Source organism: Cherax quadricarinatus, chromosome 49 (genome assembly GCF_038502225.1).
Source record: "Cherax quadricarinatus isolate ZL_2023a chromosome 49, ASM3850222v1, whole genome shotgun sequence".
Lineage (NCBI taxonomy): Eukaryota > Metazoa > Arthropoda > Malacostraca > Decapoda > Parastacidae > Cherax > Cherax quadricarinatus.
The window spans coordinates 10,431,318-10,456,312 of NC_091340.1; the positions used below are offsets into that span (position 1 = coordinate 10,431,318).

The following is a 24,995-nucleotide window of genomic DNA, read 5'->3' on the forward strand; positions in this document are numbered from 1 at the left end:
ATAACCCAAGAAAGTCAGTGCGTCATCGAGGACTGTCTAACTTATTTCCATTGGGGTCCTTAATCTTGTCCCCCAGGATGCGACCCACACCAGTCGACTAACACCCAGGTACCTATTTGCTGCTAGGTGAACAGGACAACAGGTGTAAGGAAACGTGTCGAAATGTTTCCACCCGCCGGGAATCGAACCCGGACCCTCCGTGTGTGAAGCGGGAGCTTTAGCCACCAAGCCACCGGGCCTTGGCTTCTAAGGAACAGGGATAAATGTCCCAGGTTCGATTCCCAGCTGGTTGCAGTATTTTGTATATATGTCGTGCCGAAAAGGTGAAACTTACGATTTTGGCTTAAATAGCAACGTTCTTCTTGCCGAATAAGGCAAGCAAAAATTTGTGTATGCAAAAATTTCGCAAAAATCATTCTGAACCTAACGAAAACAAATATCTTTCATTGTGTTTGTTCATTATTAAATTAATGTAAACGTATCTAAAATATATTTAGTGGGATTAGACTAAATTAAATTGCGTTTGTTATAATAAGGTTAGGTAAGTTTTCTAAGGTTCTTTTGGTACAAAATTATTAATTTTTACATTACATAAATGAAAAAATATATCATGAAACATATAAGAGAAAATTTAAAAAATACTTAATTTTAAACGAGTTCTTACTATTTGACTAATTGTATCTATTCGGTATGACATTATACACAGACACACACACACACACACACACACACACACACACACACACACAAAATATATATATATATATATATATATATATATATATATATATATATATATATATATACATATATGTCGTGCCGAATATGTAAAACTGGTCAATTAGCAAGAACTCATTTAAAATTAAGACCTTTCGAAAATTTTCACTTATATGTTTAAAGATATATTTTTTCATTAATGTTAATGTAAAAAATTTTAATTTTGCACCAAAAGAATCTTAGAAAACTTACCTAACCTTATTATAGCAAGAACAATTTATTTTAGCCTAACCCAACTAAATATATTTTAAATACGTTTACAATAATTTAATACTAAACAAACACAATCAAATATATGTTTTTTGTTAGGTTCAGAATGATTTTGGCGAAATTATTGTACCTGGAGTTTACCTGGAGAGAGTTTCGGGGGTCAACGCCCCCGCGGCCCGGTCTGTGACCAGGCCTCCTGGTGGATCAGCGCCTGATCAACCAGGCTGTTGCTGCTGGCTGCACGCAAACCAACGTACGAGCCACAGCCCGGCTGATCAGGAACTGACTTTAGGTGCTTGTCCAGTGCCAGCTTGAAGACTGCCAGGGGTCTGTTGGTAATCCCCCTTATGTGTGCTGGGAGGCAGTTGAACAGTCTCGGGCCCCTGACACTTATTGTATGGTCTCTTAACGTGCTAGTGACACCCCTGCTTTTCATTGGGGGGATGGTGCATCGTCTGCCAAGTCTTTTGCTTTCGTAGTGAGTGATTTTCGTGTGCAAGTTCGGTACTAGTCCCTCTAGGATTTTCCAGGTGTATATAATCATGTATCTCTCCCGCCTGCGTTCCAGGGAATACAGGTTTAGAAACCTCAAGCGCTCCCAGTAATTGAGGTGTTTTATCTCCGTTATGCGCGCCGTGAAAGTTCTCTGTACATTTTCTAGGTCGGCAATTTCACCTGCCTTGAAAGGTGCTGTTAGAGTGCAGCAATATTCCAGCCTAGATAGAACAAGTGACCTGAAGAGTGTCATCATGGGCTTGCCCTCCCTAGTTTTGAAGGTTCTCATTATCCATCCTGTCATTTTTCTAGCAGATGCGATTGATACAATGTTATGGTCCTTGAAGGTGAGATCCTCCGACATAATCACTCCCAGGTCTTTGACGTTGGTGTTTCGCTCTATTTTGTGGCCAGAATTTGTTTTGTACTCTGATGAAGATTTAATTTCCTCATGTTTACCATATCTGAGTAATTGAAATTTCTCATCGTTGAACTTCATATTGTTTTCTGCAGCCCACTGAAAGATTTGGTTGATGTCCGCCTGGAGCCTTGCAGTGTCTGCAATGGAAGACACTGTCATGCAGATTCGGGTGTCATCTGCAAAGGAAGACACGGTGCTGTGGCTGACATCCTTGTCTATGTCGGATATGAGGATGAGGAACAAGATGGGAGCTAGTACTGTGCCTTGTGGAACAGAGCTTTTCACCGTAGCTGCCTCGGACTTTACTCTGTTGACGACTACTCTCTGTGTTCTGTTAGTGAGGAAATTATAGATCCATCGACCGACTTTTCCTGTTATTCCTTTAGCGCGCATTTTGTGCGCTATTACGCCATGGTCACACTTGTCGAAGGCTTTTGCAAAGTCTGTATATATTACATCTGCATTCTTTTTGTCTTCTAGTGCATTTAGGACCTTGTCGTAGTGATCCAGTAGTTGAGACAGACAGGAGCGACCTGTTCTAAACCCATGTTGCCATGGGTTGTGTAACTGATGGGTTTCTAGATGGGTGGTGATCTTGCTTCTTAGGACCCTTTCAAAGATTTTTATGATATGGGATGTTAGTGCTATTGGGCTGTAGTTCTTTGCTGTTGCTTTACTGCCCCCTTTGTGGAGTGGGGCTATGTCTGTTGTTTTTAGTAACTGAGGGACGACCCCCGTGTCCATGCTCCCTCTCCATAGGATGGAAAAGGCTCGTGATAGGGGCTTCTTGCAGTTTTTGATGAACACAGAGTTCCATGAGTCTGGCCCTGGGGCAGAGTGCATGGGCATGTCATTTATCGCCTGTTCGAAGTCATTTGGCGTCAGGATAACATCGGATAGGCTTGTGTTAATCAAATTTTGTGGCTCTCTCATAAAAAATTCATTTTGATCTTCGACTCTCAGTCTGGTTAGCGGCTTGCTAAAAACTGAGTCATATTGGGACTTGAGTAGCTCACTCATTTCCTTGTTGTCATCTGTGTAGGACCCATCTTGTTTAAGTAGGGGCCCAATACTGGACGTTGTTCTCGATTTTGATTTGGCATAGGAGAAGAAATACTTTGGGTTTCTTTCGATTTCATTTATGGCTTTTAGTTCTTCCCGCGATTCCTGACTCCTAAAGGATTCTTTTAGCTCAAGTTCGATGCTTGCTATTTCTCTGACCAGTGTCTCCCTGCGCATTTCAGATATATTGACCTCTTTTAGCCGCTCTGTTATTCTTTTCCGTCGCCTGTAAAGGGAGCGCCTGTCTCTTTCTATTTTACATCTACTCCTCCTTTTTCTTAGAGGAATAAGCCTTGTGCATACATCGAGTGCCACCGAGTTAATCTGTTCTAGGCATAAGTTTGGGTCTGTGTTGCTTAGTATATCTTCCCAGCTTATATCGGTTAGGACTTGGTTTACTTGGTCCCACTTTATGTTTTTGTTATTGAAGTTGAATTTGGTGAATGCTCCCTCGTGACTAGTCTCATTTTGTCGGTCTGGGGCTCCACGCATACATGTCTGAACCTCAATTATGTTGTGATCTGAGTATATTGTTTTTGATATGGTGACATTTCTTATCAGATCATCATTGTTAGTGAAGATGAGGTCTAGTGTATTCTCCAGTCTAGTAGGCTCTATTATTTGCTGGTTTAAATTGAATTTTGTGCAGAGATTTAAAAGCTCGTGTGAGTGTGAGTTTTCATCAGAGCTGCCTCCTGGTGTTATTACTGCAACAATATTATTTGCTATATTCCTCCATTTTAGGTGCCTTAAGTTGAAATCCCCCAGGAGCAAGATGTTGGGTGCAGGAGCTGGAAGATTTTCCAGACAGTGGTCAATTTTTAACAGCTGTTCCTGGAATTGCTGGGATGTTGCATCCGGAGGCTTGTAGACTACCACAATGACTAGGTTTTGGTTCTCGACCTTTACTGCTAAAACTTCCACTACGTCATTTGAGGCATTAAGCAGTTCTGTGCAAACAAGTGACTCTGCAATGTACAGGCCAACCCCTTCCCCTTTTGCCTGTTCACTCTGTCACATCTGTATAGGTTGTAACCTGGGATCCATATTTCGTTGTCCAAGTGATCCTTTATGTGGGTCTCAGTGAAAGCTGCGAACATTGCCTTTGCCTCTGCAAGCAGTCCACGGATGAAAGGTATTTTGTTGTTTGTTGCTGGCTTTAGACCCTGTATATTTGCAAAGAAGAATGTTATCGGACTGGTGGTATTGTTGGTACTGGGGGGGGGGATTTTTTTCCGGCATTAGTATCTGTATCTGATGGTTTGGAGTGGAGGCCATCGACTGTGGTTCCACTCCAGGAATGACTGGATTTGGTGTGCGATTTCTGCCATTTCCTGCCAGTTTTTTTTCCTTCCTGGCACTAAAAAACCTCTCCCTCTTGAGTGGCTGTGGCTACCCAGGTTTTCCCATGGCCTGGATGTTTTGTATCTTTTTGTCCCCTTTAGATGGTATGCCTGGCAATTTAAGTTATAGCACAGTCTTTCCTGTACTGAAGAGGTACACATTTCAGGGTGAAAAAGCTTACAGGAAGGGAGTTTGCATTTTCCTGTTGTCATATGGGCATGACATTTTCTAGGGTGGTCATAGTTGCATGTCCCATCTGTTTTTCCAGATTTCCCATGTATACTCAAATTTTCACTTGTCCTCTATGGCAAGATGAGCGTTGCTATTTAAGCCAAGATAGCAAGTTCTGCCTATTCGGCACGACATATACATTATATATATATATATATATATATATATATATATATATATATATATATATATATATATATATATATATATATATATATATATATATATATATTATATGCAGAACAACCACTGTGAAAAATAGTGAAATTCCAAGCGCTTTTGTGACTTCTCACATTATCAAGGACCTATGATAATGTGAGAAATCACGAAAACAATTACAGAAAAATCGTTTTTGTGTCACATCTACTGCAGTACTCACAACTTCTGTAAATACTATGCTTGGCAACCTGGATAATCTTACTCGTGGTGCCCTGAACACACACACACTCAGGTGATAACCACAGACCAACTTGGTGTGACCCACTCTTCCACTCTATCCTCCAAGGAGTCCCGTAATAATCTCGTACTTCAGTTAGTCCTTTGATCATTTACTTCAAAGAGCCCTATCATCAACCTATTCTTCAAAGAGTCATTTTATGAACGTGTTCTTCAGTACTGTGATCAATCTGTCCTTCAATAAGTTCTTTGATCAACCTACTCTTCAAAGAGTCCAGTGATCAACCTGTTCTTGAATGGCTAGTGTGATCACCCTGTATTCTAAATAGTTCAGTGAACTATCAAATACCCAAATAGTTCTGAGAAGTACCCTTACTCCAAACTACCTCGTTAAAAACTCTCCAGTCAAACGTCTCTCCTTAAAAAGTAAGTATATTATTTATATAGACTCGTGAATGTTTTTGTATCAAGGTGTAATGATTATTTCTCAACGGGAAGCATAACCACTTGGAGACAAATAGAGGATACAAAAATTGACTATTTCGACTTGTACTTGACGATTGAACACCTTCAAGAGAACTATATAAGCAAAAATTCTTTCTTGATTGACATACCCATATCTTCACATAGACTTATAAACGTTTTAAGTAAGCTTAGTAGTGAGTTTGTACCCTGTATAGTGTTTGGCTCACAAACTAAAGGAACCAGGTTCGAATACTGGGCTGGATGGGAAGTAATTCAAGTCTCCTTATATATATTTGCTAGCTGTTACCTTATCTGTGTAGGCCTTGTATAAGTTGTATCATCTACTTGTGGAAACCAAGATTATCAGAGTTATGGCCACGTATGTAATGGAATATGACAGGGAAACCATGTTGTATGAATGAAGTATGAGTGAAATTCATCATGTTTGATGGCACATGACAGGTCAACCATCCTATATGATGAGTATGACACCAAACTTATCCTGTGAGATGACAGAAAATGGAACATGACACAAAAATTATTATGTGTAATGGAATACGAAAGTAAACTCGTCCAGCGTGACAGACGACAGGTAAACCTTGTTAGTTCTTTTAATAAAAAAAAGTTTCACTGATAAATCCCTTTCAGCCGTTAATTTCATACTTCACTTAGTTTAATATATTAATTACACACCGGGTACCCATCCTGTCGGTGGTAGTCACCCTGTACCCATCCTGTGGGTGGTAGCCACCCCATACCCATCCTGTGGGTGGTAGTCACCCCGTACCCATCCTGTGGGTGGTAGTCACCCCGTACCCATCCTGTGGGTGGTAGTCACCCTGTACCCATCCTGTGGGTGGTAGTCACCCAATACCCATCCTGTGGGTCGTAGTCACCCAATACCCATCCTGTGGGTCGTAGTCACCCCATACAAGATGGGTATAACAAACTTATTGTCCCATCGTATTCCACTTGAACCTGGTACTAGACCTATCTATATACCTGCGTACAGAATGCCTCATTCACAAGTTGCTGTCGCAGAAGAATTGATCAATCAAATGCTTGATGATGGAGTTATTGCACCTAGCAATTCATCTTGGAATGCACCCTTGATCCTAGTACCTAAGAAGGATGGTACTTGGCGCCCAGTGATTGACTTTAGGAAGTTAAATGCGAAAACTATTCCAGATCGCTTTCCACTCCCTGTACTGGGTGATCTTTTACGTAACATCGGAGATAACAAAGTCTTTTCAACCCTGGATTTGTTACAAGGGTTTTGGCAAGTCCCTCTTGTGAAGCAGATAGACAGACTGAAGCAAAATAAGTCGCCGGGTCCTGATGAGGTTTTTTCAAGGGTTCTTAAGGAATGCAAAATGGAACTCTGTGAACCATTAACTAATATTTTTAATTTATCTCTTCAAACAGGTGTAGTGTCTGATATGTGGAAGATGGCTAATGTAACTCCTATTTTTAAAACAGGGGACAAGTCGTTACCGTCAAATTACCGCCCAATAAGCCTGACCTCAATTGTAGGCAAATTACTAGACTCAATTATAGCTGAGATTATAAGAAGCCATCTCGATAAGCATAGCTTGATTAATGATACTCAGCATGGATTCACAAGAGGCCGGTCTTGTCTAACTAATTTATTAACTTTCTTCAGTAAAGCTTTTGAGTCTGTTGACCACAATAAAGAATTTGATATTATTTACTTAGATTTTAGTAAGGCTTTTGATAGAGTTCCGCACCATAGACTGTTAAAGAAAGTGGCAGCTCATGGCATTGGGGGAAAAGTGCTCTCGTGGATCGAGTCATGGCTCACTGACAGGAAGCAGAGAGTGTCCATAAATGGGGTTAAATCCGAGTGGGGATCTGTAACAAGTGGCGTTCCACAGGGATCAGTCTTGGGCCCGTTGTTGTTTATAATATATATCAATGATCTTGATGAGGGAATTACTAGTGATATGAGCAAATTCGCCGATGACACAAAGATAGGTAGGATAATTGATTCAAATGTAGATGTTAGGGAACTTCAGGAGGATTTAAACAAACTCTATTCTTGGTCAGAAAAGTGGCAGATGCAGTTCAATGTAGATAAATGCAAGGTTCTGAAGCTTGGGAGTGCCCATAACCCTAGTACTTATAAATTAAATGATGTAGAACTTAGCCATACAGATTGCGAAAAGGACTTGGGGGTTATGGTGAGCAGCAACCTTAAACCAAGACAGCAATGCCTAAGCGTACGTAATAAGGCAAATAGATTACTGGGATTTATATCAAGAAGTGTAAGCAACAGAAGTCCAGAGGTCATACTGCAGCTTTATACATCATTAGTAAGGCCTCACCTAGATTATGCAGCTCAGTTCTGGTCTCCGTATTACAAAATGGACATAAATTCGTTAGAAAACATTCAGCGTAGGATGACTAAATTAATACATAGCATTAGAAATCTTCCTTATGAAGAAAGATTGAAGACTCTTAAGTTACATTCACTTGTTAGACGAAGAATGAGGGGAGACCTGATCGAAGTGTATAAGTGGAAGATAGGTATTAATAAAGGGGATATTAATAAGGCCTTGAGGATCTCTCTCCAAGAGAGAACCCACAGTAATGGATTTAAATTAGATAAGTTTAGATTTAGAAAGGACATAGGAAAGTATTGGTTTGGAAATAGGGTAGTTGATGAGTGGAACAGTCTACCTAGTTGGGTTATTGAGGCTGGGACTTTGGGTAGTTTCAAATCTAGGTTGGATAAGTACATGAGTGGGAGGGGTTGGATTTGAGTGGGAATTTCACATCAGAGCTTATTTCTTGGGTGGCACTGAAAATTGGGTTGGGCAAATGTTTTGTTAGTGGGATGAATTGTAAAGGACCTGCCTAGTATGGGCCAGCAGGCCTCCTGCAGTGTTCCTCCTTTCTTATGTTCTTATGTTCACGAGGACAGCCAAGAGCTAACTGCATTCTCCACTCCTACAGGTCATTATCACTTCCTCCGTATGGCGTTTGGATTACGATCCTCCCCTATCACGTTCTCAAGGCTCATGACTAATATCTTTAGAGGTCTCATAGGTAATGCACTTATGGTGTACTTAGATGACGTAATCGTCATGTCTAAAGACGTGGATACACACTTGAAAAAACTTGATATAGTACTTGGTAAGCTTGAAGAAGCCAATTTAAAGATCAAACTGTCTAAATGTCAATTTTTCAGATCAGAAATTAAGTTTCTTGGTCACGTAGTCACTCCTAGAGGGGTTACGACTCACCAAAGTAAAGTAACTGCAGTACTAATTTTCCAACTCCCAAAACTGCTGATGCCGTAAGATCCTTTGTGGGCTTAGCAGGTATTTATAGATCTTTCATTGCCAATTTTTCTTCTATAGCTGCTTCTCTAACTGAGTTGCTTAAGAAAGATGCTCCTTTTGTTTGGACCTTCCGTCAAGAAAGAGCATTCCAAACTCTAAAAGACAAACTAACATCTGCTCCAATTTTGAAATTTCCAGATTTTTCTAAGCCCTTCTATCTGACAACTGATGCTAGTTCTATTGGCATAGGTGCCGTACTAGCTCAGAAGACTGATGGCAAGTACAACGCAGTTGCATATGCTAGCCAAGTCCTTACGAAGGCTGAACGTAATTATACAGTAACTGAGCAAGAAGCTTTAGCAATAGTATGGTCTTTAAAGCACTTCCGAGACATTATTTATCAGTACTCTGTTCATGTCTTGACAGACCACGCTCCACTGATACCTTTATTCCAGAACAAACAACCTACTGGAAGGTTAGCCAGCTGGACCTTGACTATCCAAAAGTTCAATCCCACCTTTGAACACTTACCTGGCAAGTCAAATGTAGTCGCAGATGCCTTATCGTGACATGTTAGTATAGTAACTGCAGACCCTCCATTTAGTGCTGAAGATGTCAAGAATGCTCAACGAACAGATCCCATGTGGTCTGGTGTGATTCGATTCCTGCTCCAGGAAGATCTTATTCTGACTGTGAAGCCACCAGCACCCATCAGTGACTTTGTCATGAACCAAGAATTACTGTATCGAACAGCCAAGTTGGGTACTCCTAGCAGAAGAGTATACCAGTTAGTAATTCCACAGTCACTAGTGAATGTAGCCTTACAGCTAGTTCACGATGTACCAGGTGTTGCGCACCCTGGTATGGATCGTTCAGTAAAACAAGCCAGATTGAAATACTTTTGGCCTCGTATGGCAACTGATATTTCTGAGTATGTTAAGAAATGTAGTGTCTGCATGCAACATAAAGGTAATGCTAATGGTCCTAATCCAATCCAAGTGTATCCAACCACTAGCGAACCTTGGGAAAGAGTTGCGCTAGATTTGTTAACTAATTTCCAATGTTCCCTCCAGGGCAACAAACATCTGTGTGTTATGGTAGATCATTTCACCAGATATTGTGAGTTAGTTCCTATTGCAGATAAGACTGCCGAGACAGTAGCTAAAGAGTTTAAAGAACGCATTATCTGCAGGCATACCACCCCTAAGTCCCCAGTAACAGATAATGGAGGTGAATTCTGTAATGAGATTCTTGAAAATTTGTGCACCTTGTACAAGATCTCTAAATCCACCATTGTTCCTCATCATCCTGCCAGCAATGGGTTAGCAGAACGTACCAATAAGAAAGTACTTGATGTCTTGAGAGCCACTATCAATCCCAACAGTGAAACTTGGGATGAAGTTATACCTGATGTGCAGTGTGCTATAAATTCTGCTTACAATGTTTCTATAGGTGACACTCCACATTATGCATTGTACGGTGTAGATAAACGTTTGCCTTATGAGTTGCTATATTCTAATCCGAAACCAAATTACAACCCTGATGATTTCATAGCAACTCGTAACAGCTTAGCTCAAAGTGTTTTTAGAAGAATCCGTGAAACACTTCATAAATCAACAGCAGAATTTACAAGAGTCGCAAACACTCGAGCAAAGCCATCCAAAATCAAAGTAGGTTCGAGAGTTATGCTGACTAACTTTAACAAAACGTCTGCAATGCCTAAGCTTGATCAAAAGTTTGTTGGTCCTTATCGAGTAGTTGAACATATCACTGGTAATAAGTATAAGGTTAGAGAAATTAGTACTGGTCAGTATAAAGAATCGCATTTAGATCATATGAAGTTAGTATGTGATGATAATGATGTTCCAACCCAGACTAATGTGACAGACTCTGACAATCCTCCTGATCCTGTACTCTCTACCTCTGGTACTCAGTCAGACGATCAACCTGAATGTCGTTATTCCCTACGTACACGACAGGTATTGAGAAATCCTCAAGTATCATTTGTAACTACCAATTCAGATTTGCCTCAAATACAGTATGAGTTAGCCAGTGCTACAGAGTTTGATCCTCCAAGAGATGACACCCATTCTGCATATGTCAATCTCACCCTAGCAGAGTTGGGGTTAAATGTAAATAACCTGTATAGATGAATAATTCAGTATCAACTTATCAGTATTCAAGAATTTTTTTTTTGTGTTCACGTTCTCTCCGATTTCTGAGAGTTAACAGTCTAGATTTGAGTGCACCGAATCTGCCTTTCTGTTAAACACTTCTTTCTTTGTATATATTCCTTCCTCAGAATCCGTAGATCACATGAATACAGATCGATCGATCAAATTTTTTTTTATCACTTCTATTGTGTAATCCCAATGTTGAGTTTCATTCGATGAGTTGTGCTATATTATACCTTGTATTGCATTACAGTTTCACTACAGTTTCAGTTACATAGCTTCCATTCCAATATTCTACTTATGTATGTTATAATGTTCAATTGTTGTGTACTTTGACATTGTATAGAATCAGCCCAAGCCATATACCTGCCATCTCTAAGTTTGTATTAGTTGTATGTCGGGACGACATACGTTAGCGTTGCTCTCAGCAGTAGTACCAGTTACCAGTAACCAGTGTACCAGTAGATGACTCACTACCAACCGTCTCTGTGTGAATCACTGACTGTATTCATATTGCTGCTGACCATAGCAGGATTTCAAACACCCCCTCGCACTGTAGACACTTGTGAGTCAGTCAAGTTAGGGAGCAGAGAGAGGCAGGTCGGCTGTTGGTGCCTTCCCATACCTTCCGTTATATTATACGTACTACCAGCCTACGTGAGTATTCTTACCCCATCCATGTATCGAAAACCCGCATGATAGTAGTCACCCCGTACCCATCCTGTGGGTGGTAGTCACCCCATACCCATCCTGTGGGTCGTAGTCACTCAAGACCCATCTTGTGGGTCGTAGTCACTCAATACCCATCCTGTGGGTCGTAGTCACCCCGTACCCATCTTGTGGGTCGTAGTCATCCAATACCCATCCTGTGGGTGGTAGTCATCTAATACCAATCCTGTGGGTGGTAGTTATCCAATACCCATCCTGTGGGTGGTAGTCAAAAGACTACAGAAGTATATAATGAAACACTTCGGTCTGGAGTTTTATAACTCTGATCACGGGTTCTATCCCCGCCCGTAGTATGGTTTGTTTGAAATCGTGCCATTAAGATTTCGTGAGTCATGAAAAAGTGGGCCTCAAAGTTTTCCTAACTAATCAAGTTACAATGGTAATGAACTATTTACATGTTTATATCTAGTGACAATAGTAAAGTTATTTATTCAGAGATGAATTAACTCACAAAAGTATTACAGAAATATTACCTTATATTTTAGCAAGGTCATGCTTCATAATCAACTGTTCTACTCTTATCTTCAAACAGACCATTGTAATCAGCAATCGCTTCAAAACATATAAATATAGTCAAATGGAATTTGTATTAACAATTAGTATGGGAAATGTGATGGGTCACTACTGTTGGACAAACAAATCAGTCAAGGATGGCACGATGATGTATTATTATTATTATTATTATTATTATTATTATTATTCACGAAATCGTAATAACACGATTGCAATATACCTAGTTGAATGAATCAGCCAGCTGCCCAGTGGGTTATGCACTGGCCTTGAGTTTCACGACTCACTTCCCATGGGTTCTAATCCTACCAATTCCGTGGTTTACTATTTTTATTGTTGTTAATGTAGTCAAGTTAAGCGCTAAACCACACATCGAAGAAAGAGGACTAAGCCTCCATTACTCATTACTCTGAATGACCCACACGGGTTATCTCAAAGTCACTAACATCCCATCCCCCCAACACCACTCCTTCTACTATAAGCATAAAGAGGATCAAAATGAACTCATACTGACATGTGTTTTGCAGTGTGTGACAAGCAAGAACAGGCAGTGAATGGCAGGCAAGCAGAGAATACAGTGAATGGCAGGCAAGCAGAAGAGGCAGTAGATGTGAAGCAGTCAGAAGAGGTGAATGAGGCTCCACAGAAAACATATCGAAGTCTCATCACAGAGTCGCACGTCAAACAAGCTCTGAATGCACAACAAGGCAGCAGTGCACAGCTGCTCTCATGGACTGTTACAGACTTCACTAGCAAGGGCGACAACTACGCATGCATCGTGACAAGTGTAGATGTTTGTTATCATAAAGAAGGAAAAGACAGGAAAACCTCATTTGTAGTGAAATGTAATCCATGTCGTGCCCTCCAAATATTCAATGAATTTGCGACTACAGTTTTTCAGAAGGAGGCGGGATATTACCTGGAACTTTTGCCCTTACTCAACGCTCAGCTCAGTCTTGTAGGACGTGAACCAATACGGGCTCCTCACTGCTATTTTGCTCATATTACTGAACAAGAGGAAGTTATATTTCTTGGAGATTTGCGCCCGGAAGGTTTCAAAATGTTTGACCGTATGAAAGGAATGGACAAGGCCCACGCTGTCCTTGTCCTCAAGGAACTAGGTAAACTTCACGCTGCCTCTATCTTATATCAGAAAGAAACATCAGTAGTATTGGAAGACAAGTACACATATATTCAGAAAGACTTTCACTCAATATTTGGAGGCGATGACTTTAAGAAAATGCTTACTTCACAAGCCGAGAATGCAGCAGACATAGCAGAGAGAATCGGTGGGTACGAAAAAATCGCTGATTGGCTGAAAGACTTTGCACCAAATAGCAGCGACGTCTTCCTGGAACAAATAAAGAAGTGTCCTCCCTTTGATGTGCTTTGTCATGGTGACTGCTGGAACAACAACATCTTGTTCAAGTAAGCATAATATTATATTCATAGGAAAGCGCTCAAACCCATTGCGGTCATGCAGTGCCTACGGGGAATTGTATTTATTCAGATTTGCCAAAGCCGGATCGCTATTCTTTCGTCTCATGGGAGAGGTCAGAGGGTTAAGTCCTTTATGGAGGATCGAACCTACGTGCCTTGCACACGTACAGAATAGTGGGTAACTCCAATTTCTTGGATCAAAAGTGGGTTTTATACTTCGGCCTCTGAGACCTTCAGCTCATTAATTTCTTGGAATATTTATGACTCCAAACGAGTTTCTCTGTTTCCAATGTCTAGTGTTCATTACACTTCCAACATTATATGTTAATATTTACAATAACATCACAATAAACAACTATTGTTTTAATAGTTTAGCTACACTGAATATTAATTATATTACAAAAGTTTTCTTCATCTTTCAGTCTCATTCTGAAAGAATTTTTCTTGAAAATGTAATTGAAACCTCACAAAAACTTTTGGAATTCAACTGCCATTCACTGTAGTGAATGGTAGTTGACTGTAACCGTGGTTCAGAGACTCTAACCGTGGTTCAGAGATTAGCAGATCCAATGGTTTACAACTCAGCCACCGGGATGGACCTGTTAAATCTCGGGACCACGGTTTGAGCCTCTGTCCACCTTCTTGTTTATTCAGCGACAGTCGTTTGTTATGGCTTAAACTGACTTACATGTAAGTATTTATCCAACAGGTACGATGAGACAGGTGTCCCGGTCGATGTAAGACTGCTGGACTTCCAAATCAGTCGCAAAGCCTCGCCAGCCACAGACCTCAACTACTTCATGTACACCAGTTTCAATGGACCTGAAAGGAAGGACAATTTGGAAACCTTCTTGAATGTTTACTATGAGTCCTTAAGAGAGGTGCTGGAGGCAGGAGGAACCAAAGCTGAGAAAACATCTCAGGAACTACGAGAGGAATATCACAAGAAGAACTTGTTTGGTTTGATAATGGGGATGATGGTTGTGCCTATTGTGGTGACTCAGGCAGGGGAGGTGATGGATCTGGATGATATAACTGATGGAGACTATGAAACGCTTGTAAAGGAGCACAGGGAAAGGATGTTGAAACAGTTGGACAGTAATCCACTTCTGCGACCTCGACTTCTCTCTATATTTGATGAGATGTTAGAATATGGAGTAATATCTTAAGTGGTAATCTTAAACAGATCTTGTTACGGAGTTTTGGAAAATATAGTATTAGCAATAGTTAAAGATTGTTGAAAGAATGTCTATGAGGGAAGAAATGTATGTATATTTAATATTTTAGAAACTCAAATTCAGATTAATAATTTATTTCCACATACGTTGTTTGTTCAAAAAATGAATAACAGTTAATAACGCATGTTGAAAGCCCATTGTTATGCAGAGCATTTCGGGCAAACTTAAGCCTCAATGAAGACTACATGAGCAATATATATATATATATATATATATATATATATATATATATATATATATATATATATATATAAACACTGATCTCTGGCTGAAGGAGACTCGAACCTACGAACCTTGGAGCAAGGTACGCAGTGCTTTACCAATCTACCCACACTGGACCAATACCTTGGAGTCCAGTTTGCGCTAGACTTTGATCCAAGGCAGGCAGCTTACAGGGAGAAGGCTTACAGCTTCTCATCTCATCCCCTGCATGCATCAGCCTTACTAGAGATATTAACAATGCAAGGTATTGGTCCATTGTGGGTAGATTGGTAAAGCACTGTGTACTTTGTTCCAAGGTTCGTAGATTCGAGTCTCCTTCAGCCAGAGATCAGTGTTTGTGTATATTTCGCCTGCTCTTGCAAATTCCTTGCATATACATATATATATATATATATATATATATATATATATATATATATATATATATATATATATATATATATATATATATATATATATATATATATATATATATAATGTCGTGCCGAATAGGTAAAACTGGTCAATTAGCAAGAACTCGTTTAAAATTAAGTCCTTTCTAAAATTTTCTGTCATACGTTTCAAGATTTGTTTTCATATATGTTAATGTAAAAATTAATAATTTTTTACCAAAAGAATCTTAGAAAACTTACCTAACCTTATTATAACAAGCACAATTTAATTAAGTTTAATCCAACTTCCTCTTCAAGGGGGGCTCCTTGGCGTGGTGAAGAGGCTCTTGGTCTGAGGAATTAGACCTGTCGGTCTACTTCCTCAGACCGAACCTAATTACCCCCCAATCCCCCGTTCCCTATCCCATCCTCCCCTTTTTCCTTTCCTCCTCCTCCTCCCCACCCCTCCCTTTTGCCCTTCCTTTTTGGCCTTTTTTTTTTTTTTTTTTTCCCCACAGGCACGCTAGTTCCTAGGTAGGGGAAAGGGTACCCGGGTCCATCCCATTCCATTGAGGTTCTTGGCGGTGGCGTAGTTTGCCATGGAATCTGGATTGCCTGGGGATGTCCTGATCCCTCTCTGGTATCCCAGAGGGTGGCTTTGGGTGTCTCTCGGGCGACGGGTGTATCTCTGGAAGCCACCTTTCGGATTCCGGGGGTGGTGGCCGAAGGAGGTATGCTTTGTGGCGGATTTCCGGCCGCCCTCTCTTTTGTCCACCGAGGTAGCTCGGCAGATGTGAGGTTGCTATCCCGGATTGCCGGTTTACTGGCATGATGGGTAGGGTATGGCATGGGTTCCATGCTGCATCTGCGCTACTTGCGGTGCTGAGGTCCTCTTGGGCGCAGAGGGAGATTTCTGGCCCTTTCATTCCTCCTAGGAACTATCACTCCCCGGTCCCCCCTTTTTTTATTCTTTTTTTTATTTTTTTCTTTTCTTTCTTTTTTTTTCTTAAAAACAAAAAGAAAGAAGTAACCTAATCATGGCAGCCCTAGTCCATGAACCTGCTACCCCCGGGCCCCTTCTTGATACCGCACCCCGTTCTGACCCCGCCTTGTCTTTTACCACTCTTCGGACACTCCTCATGCCTCTGTACCTCTTGCCCGTGCTGTTTCCTCACCCGCTTCAGGTACTGAGGCTCGACTGACTCCTTCAATTTATCTGACCTTCACTCTCCTCTATGCTTCCCGCCTCTCTCTCTACGGTGCGGCAATTTTCGAATCGCCGGCCCGTTCCACGTCGGACCAACTCTGGTCCCATGCCTAAATGCCAACGACAATTACCTGCTGATGATACTTCTCCACCTTCTCGTTCTTCTCAGAAAAGATCGACACGTCCTTCACTACCTTTCCACGCTCAGTTTCAGACTGCACAATGGACTAAATTCTTCACTTTACAACCGACTTCCTCTACTGCCTATCTTTCTGACCACAGTATTGGCAAGGCACTCTTACGCCATGTTGGTAAAGATATTTCTTTTCATGCTCTTAAGAGCGGTATGCACATCATCACCGTACAGAATGCTACCCAGGCTCATGAGCTTTCTCGTCTTTCCCATATCGATACTGTTCCTGTCACTATTGAAAAGCATCATTCCCTCAATTCTTGTAGTGGTACCGTCATTCTGCCCCATACCATAGTTCAACAAAATTTCCAGACATGTGGCACTGACATTCTTGAACAGCTGGAACTCCAAGATCTCCCAATCCTCAAGGTAGATACTTACATTCTTCCTGCCCGCGGGCGGAGACAATACCCTAGCAATGTGGCTTGTTTAACTTTTGACAGCCGTGAACTCCCATCCTCAGTTTATGTAGCAGGACATCGGTTACAAGTTTGAAAGGTGATCCCTACACCGCAACAGTGTAGAAATTGCTGGCGATTTGGCCATCCAGCGAAATATTGCAGATCTATCGCCGAATGCCCAGTCTGTGGTGCCGATGACCATTCTAATACGTCTTGCAATTGACCTCCCTCTTGCCATAATTGTCATGAGGCTCACCCTTCGTACTCTCGCCGCTGTCAAGTCTACTTAAATGAGCAGGAAATCCGTTACCTCAAAGAGGCAGAAGGTCTCCCTTATGCCATGGAAGTTTCTCATCTCCGCCTCCAAGGGAGACTACCTCATGTTTCTTATTCCCGTGTTTCGAAACGTCCCCCCACTTCTGGTATCCCATCTTCTGCACCCACCTCTGTGGTTACCTCTCCCATAGTCACTCCTGTAGCTAATTCTTCTGCTGTCCTCGGCTCAGACGTCCCTACTTCAACGTCTCAGTCTGATCTCGCTTCTTCGTGTTCTCTCTCACAAGCCTCAGTAGCAACGAGATCTCGTATGGCACCTCCTCCCAATCGTCCCTCTACTTCTCAAAAGTCAAAAAAAGGTCCGTTAACACCTCCTACCCATTTTCCACCTCCTCATTTTCCCTTCCCTGTCTCTGTACCTGGTTCTCCCCCTCTCACTGGCTCTGTTACAAGTGTAGAGGTTCATCCTCCTCCTCGTACTGTACCTTCCTCCCCTGTTCCCTCCCAAGTTTCTTCCTCTTCTGCCACCTCCCAGGTTTCTGCCTCTTCTGTCCCCTTCCACGCTTCTCCAGTTCCCTCCACCCTTTCGCCCTCTCCTACCTTGGTACAGTCCATTACAGTTCCAATCTTTACTCATCCTCCCCCTACCATTTCCAATATTGTCTCCCATACGATGTCTCTGAATTCTGAAACACTTGAAGCAATCTCTGAATATATTGCAGAGACCAAACCATCAATGGACACTGATCCACCCTCCGCTCCTTCTCTCTCCTCTACTCCATCTGCGCAACTCCTTTCTTCACATCACAGCGCACCGTTCCTTCGCTGCTTGAACGTTTTCCACTGCCTCCGCATGTGGACTTTTCTAACCCCTCTAGTCCATAGGAACCCTTACCTGTGGATTTCAGGTATCTTTATCATTGCCAATCATGGCCTATTTACAGTGGAATATACGCAGCCTCAGGGGTAATCGGGGTGAGCTTCAGATGTTACTCTCCCAGTTTTCCCCTGTTGGTGTTTGCTTACAGGAACCAAAATTACACTCTGCTGTTATCTCTCCCATCTCAGGCTATAATTTATTGTATTCTTCAGATCCTTTTCCTGATGGGACCTTTAATGAAAGTGCCCTTCTTCTACGCACTGATATTCCGTACCATCAGCTATTTGTTCGTACTTCGCTGCATTACACAGCAGCCCGTATCCACTTGCAAAGGTGGTATACGCTCTGTTCTTTATATCTCTCTCCTCGGGCATTATCTATTCCGGACATTGCCTTTCTTGTTTCGTCATTACCGCCACCGATTCTGTTACTTGGTGATTTTAATGCCCACCATTTCCTCTGGGGGGGTCTCACTGTGATTCCCGTGGCATTCAGTTAGAGGCTTTTCTTGCCACCCACCCCCTCCATGTTTTAAATACAGGTACTCACACCCATTTTGATCCTCGGACTCACACTCTCTCTTGCATCGATCTCTCAGTGTGCTCTTCCTCCGCCGCATTAGACTTCACTTGGTCTGTTCTTCCGGATTTACATGACAGTGATCATTTCCCAATCATTTTTACTTCCCCTTCATATTCACCACCTCTTCGCATCCCTCACTGGCAATTTGATCAGGCAAATTGGAACCTTTACTCACACCTAACTGTTTTTAGAGAGGTTCCTTCTTCGTCCTCTATCGATGAGCTTTTACACCTCTTCTCATCCTCTGTTTTAACCGCAGCTTCTCATTCTATACCCCAAACTTCGGGCAGGCATTCTCAGAAATGCGTGCCTTGGTGGTCTCCTGCTTGTGCTCGTGCAGTACATTTGAAACGCGCTGCATGGAGCAGGTACTGGTACAATAGAACCACAGAGAGACTTCTTGATTTTAAGCAGAAGCGTGCGATCGCTCGCCGTGTCATCCATGATGCTAAACGCACTTGCTGGCGAGATCATGTCTCCACCATCACCTCTGCTTCCTCTATGAGTGAAGTCTGGAAAAAAAGTACGAAAACTGAGTGGTAAATATTCTCCTGACCCGGCTCCTGTTCTGCGGGTTGCCGGTGTTGATATAGCAAACCCACTAGATGTTGCCAATGAAATTGGCAATCATCTGGTCCATATTTCTCAGGGACTCCATCTATGCCCCTCATTTCTTTCCTCAAAGTCTGCCAGAGAGTTAGCACCCTTGGACTTTTCTTCTCTCAGAGAAGAACAGTATAATGTGCCTTTTACACTTCAAGAACTGGAGGCAACACTCTCAGCTTGCCGATCATCGGCAGCTGGGCCCGACGACATTCATATTCGTATGCTACAACATTTACATCAGTCAGCCCTTGTAGTCCTATTACGCCTTTACAATCTTATTTGGTCACAAGGAGTTCTTCCACAGCTGTGGAAATCCGCCATTGTTCTCCCTTTCCGCAAACCAGGCACTACGGGACATGAAACCTCCCACTATCGTCCCATTGCTCTTACCAGTGCAGTTTGCAAAGTGATGGCACGCCTAGTAAATAGACGTTTAATGTGGCATTTAGAGACACACAACAGTCTCTCCACTCGTCAATATGGCTTTCGTAAGGGACGTTCTACCATAGACCCCTTACTACGCTTGGATACGTATGTTCATAATGCCTTTGCGAATAACCACTCAGTTATTGCCATATTTTTTGACCTTGAGAAGGCATATGACACAACTAGGAGGTATAATATTTTAGCCCAAGCCCACTCCTTAGGCCTTTGAGGCAATCTACCATCCTTCCTTAAGAACTTTTTAACTGACAGGCATTTCCGTGTTCGGGTTAATAATGTGCTCTCCCCGGACTTTATCCAAGCTGAAGGTGTCCCCCAGGGATGTTTTCTGAGCGCAACACTTTTTCTCCTTGCTATTAATGATTTGGCCTCTAGTCTTCCATCAAATATTTGGTCATCACTCTATGTTGATGACTTCGCTATTGCCTGTGCAGGCGCTGACTGTCACCTTATTACAGTTTCTCTCCAGCATGCAGTCGACCGTGTTTCTAATTGGGCCACCACATGTGGGTTTAAATTTTCCAGCACTAAAACCCACCAAATTACTTTCACTAGATGCTCTGTCATCTCCGATCATCCTTTGTACCTCTATGGCTCCTGTATCCCTGAACGTGATACAGTCAAGTTTCTGGGCCTCCTCTTTGATCGTAGGTTATCCTGGAAACCTCACATTACCTCTCTGAAGGCAACTTGTCACAGCCAGCTGAACCTTCTTAAAACCCTTGCTCATCTTTCATGGGGAGCTGATCGTCGAACCCTCCTTCGCCTACATTCCACCCTTATTTTATCGAAACTTGATTATGGTGATCAGATCTATTCAGCAGCATCTCCTGCTACTCTCTCTAGCCTTAACCCCATTCATCACCAAGGATTACGTTTATGCCTTGGTGCTTTTCGCTCTTCCCCTGTCGAGAGCCTCTATGCAGAAGCGAACGTTCCATCCTTATCCGATCGCCATGATGCCCATTGCCTTCGCTACTATGTACGCTCTCATGATCTCCGCAATCCTTCCATTTATAGAATGGTCACTGATATTAGTAGACATTATTTGTTCACTGCCCCTGTTTACTCCGTCCCTTCTCTCTTCGCCTTCATTCACTCTTGTCTTCTCTTCAATTACCACCTTTCTATGTACATGTAGCATCTCACTTTTCCCTACCCCCCTGGGAGTTCCAGCTGTTCGAGTCTGTTCTTTCTCTTTCCCTTGCTCGAAAGCCCAACTGTCTACGGTCGCTTCCCGCTCTCTTTTTCTTGACCACTTTCACTCTCATTCTCATGCCATTGCTGTGTACACAGATGGCTCTAAGTCTTCTGACGGTGTAGGATTCGCAGCAGTGTTTCCGGACAGCGTTGTACAAGGGCATTTACTATCTTCGGCTAGTATTTTTACTGCTGAATTGTATGCCATCCTTACAGTACTTATCCGTATTGCATCTATGCCTGTGTCATCATTTGTGGTTGTCTCAGACTCCCTTAGTGCTTTACAGGCTATACAGAAATTTGATACACCTCACCCCTTAGTCCTCCGTATCCAACTTTGGCTACGCCGCATCTTTACCAAGCATAAAGATATTGTTTTTTGTTGGGTCCCTGGTCATGTTGACGTACAGGGCAATGAACAGGCAGACACTGCTGCGCGGTCAGCAGTACATGACCTACCAGTTTCATGTAGAGGTATTCCATTTACGGACTATTTTGCTGCAATATCTTCCCACCTTCACACCCGTTGGCAACAACGTTGGTGTACTATGCTCGGCAACAAACTTCAATCTATTAAACCGAGTATAGGTTATTGGCCGTTTTCTTATCACCAGTGTCGAGGTTGGGAGACTACTCTCTCTCGTCTTCGCATTGGCCATACTCGTCTTACTCATGGATATCTCATGGAGAGGCGCCCTGCTCCTCTATGTGAGAACTGCCAAGTTCCATTATCAGTCAGCCACATTCTGTTGGACTGCCCACTTTATCAACGAGCACGCAGAATTTACCTCCGTCGTCGTCTTCGCTCCGCTGCTCTCTCTTTACCTTCCCTTCTCGCTGATGGACCCACCTTTCATCCAGACTCTCTCATTGACTTTTTGACAACAACTGACTTACTTCACAAATTCTGATACCTTCAGCCCTTTCTACTTCAATCTCTTGCTACCCTCTACCCCCGTACCATCCCCTGCCCCTCTGTTTTCTGTAACCTACTGATCATCCCTCCTCCCTTCTGCCATCCAATACCCACGCTTCCTTCCCTACCCTGCAGTGCTGTATAGCCCTTCTTTTTGATTATAATAATAATTAATCCAACTAAATATATTTCAAATAAGTTTACAATAATTTAATAATAAACAAACTCAATAAAATATATATTTTCTCGTTAGGTTCATAATGATTTTTGCGAATTTATTACATACACAAATTTTCGCTAGACTTATTCGACAAGAACAGCGTTGTTATTTAAACCAAAATCGCACGTTTTACCTGTTCGGCACAAAATATATATACATACATATTCAAGATGAGCCACGGAGTTGGAAATCTTCAATTCAAGTACTTTCACATGTCTCAGTACATCACCAGTTGCTATGCAATGTTGCAAGAGTAGCAACAAGTGAAATGAGTTTAAGTTTTCTCAGAGAAAGATAGCGTGGTGACACCAGGCAGCTTCTCTCAGATATGAGAGGAACCGTTCGCCACCCACCTAAATACCCTACCCTCTCCTAATTCTTTCTGTTGCTACTCATGCCATGCAACACCTCACAGCTCCTGATGACACAAGATGTGTAAAAGAACATGAGCTGAATATTTCTATCCTCCACAGCTTCTGCATTGTTAAGATCGCCTGTCTACAGTTGTATTGCATATATATATATATATATATATATATATATATATATATATATATATATATATATATATATATATATATATATATATATAGATATATATACATACATACGACAAATGGATTCAAATAAGATTGATACATTGGGTATGTAACGAAAGTACATGTCAGTAGATTAAACATATCATTGTACATGGTTATAAGAAACATCAGCTGGGATATAGTCTAATAAGTACATATGTACATTTTTATTTACATTTAATGACATTCAGGTCAAGAACTTGAATTCTAAAATATTATAATCATGAAGGAGCTCTAGACCCGTGGGATTATATAGTGCATGTGGGGGGGTGGAAGGTACTCAGGTTTAATTTAGGGAACTGGAGCACAGATCTAACTCCCTAGATCAAGAGACCCTCACCAACGTCTAGGACCCTCCCTTGAGGGGTTGAATTCTACAAGCGGCGACTATTCACATTGACAGTCTTATTGTAAGTTCTAAAAATCAATTCCATCTAAAAATAATATCACTGCTAAATCAAAGAAAATTACTGAATTTGAGTATCAAGAATAGTTTTATTTTTAGGCATTAAAGGTTTTACACGGGTATTAAATATTTAACAAATACAGTAAACAAGCAGGTAAACTATTTAAAACTAAATTGCAAATACAAGTATATGCAATAAATGACTATCAGAAAGTCACATCTTGGGGACCCAAACTTGGCGAATTTGTTGTATACTGTCACTTATAAACTTTGATCTACTGGGCCACCCACGGCCAAGACTCAGCCTCTTCTCTATGTAAGTATTATATACACCCATAAACAACACAACTCTTGTATTTATCTCCTACGTCACCTCACCCATGTAGCTGAGAGCATGAAAAAAACTGATAAATTGGCAGTCATATGAATTCCAAGAAGAAGATTACAATCATGGGCTGACAGTTAGTAATCTGAGAACAATAATACGAAAAGAAGCTTAACTGAACTTCATTGATTAAAGACTGAGGGAGACTGACACCAGTCAGTCCATCTATCATCATTCTATCATGCAGGAGGAGCCACATGTCTATGGTGCATCCAACAAAATAAACAGACTCTTGAATATCACTACTGCCCGGCACGGCTGGGTTACCAGTACCTGTGATGTTGACCAAACTAAGTGTAAACTACCAGATGGACAACTGTCACAACTTGAGTCATTAAGTACTGGAATGACATAAATTAATGAATTCAGAGACAACTCACTCAGAAAAATCTAAAGTATTCCTATAATAAATGGTTATAACTATGATCATAATTTTTAAAGGGGGCGGATCGGTAAGCCAGCGGATTTTTGGTGATTTAACCTGCCAAAGATACTTGTAACCCAGCCGGAGCCGGGCAGTAGTGACATCCAAAAATCGGCTTATTTTGTTGGATGTGCCATAGACATGTGGCTCCTCCTGCATGATAGAATAATGATAGATGGCTGGTGTCAGTCTCCCCGAGTCTTAAGTCAATAAAGTTCAATTTTTTTTGTGATCACAGACCACCACCTACCCAGACGTCCAAGAACAAAAAAAAAAAAAAAAAAAAAAAATCCCATGGTGCCTCTACAAGACATCTTTTACGTCACTCAATACACCACGAGTACACTTGCTATGCCCAACTCTCCTGGGATCCTATGTCAATATAAACTTCTCAATTTCTCAAAATTATCACAACTTTATGTTGCCACAACAATATTCCCCCTTCACTATCTTCTATACCACAATGTGTAACTCAGAATAACCAAAATTTATACTTTTTTGTGGGTATTTTAACTGCTAAACACTTTTTAATTTCATAGGGTACCATACCACACTGCCTCTTCTCACTCTCTCACATAATACTGGTGTTACACTGCCTCTTCTCACTCTCTCACATAATACTGGTGTTACACTGCCTCTTCTCACTCTCTCACATAATACTGGTGTTACATTGCCTATTCTCACTCTCTCACATAACACTGGTGTTACACTGCCTCTTCTCACTCTCTCACATAATACTGGTGTTACACTGCCTCTTCTCACTCTCTCACATAACACTGGTGTTACACTGCCTCTTCTCACTCTCTCACATAACACTGGTGTTACACTGCCTCTTCTCACTCTCTCACATAACACTGGTGTTACACTGCCTCTTCTCACTCTCTCAC

General features: G+C 41.6%; 1 protein-coding gene across 1 annotated transcript; it reads left to right on the forward strand.

The window, feature by feature from the left end:
* Positions 1-4,996: 4,996 nt before the first annotated feature.
* On the forward strand, positions 4,997-23,647 carry LOC138851047 (uncharacterized). Its single transcript, XM_070095190.1, has 3 exons — positions 4,997-5,362; positions 12,647-13,547; positions 14,269-23,647. Coding segments are annotated over exons 1-3 (1,362 nt in total). The 5' UTR covers positions 4,997-5,361; the 3' UTR covers positions 14,729-23,647.
* The last annotated feature ends 1,348 nt before the right edge of the window (positions 23,648-24,995 follow it).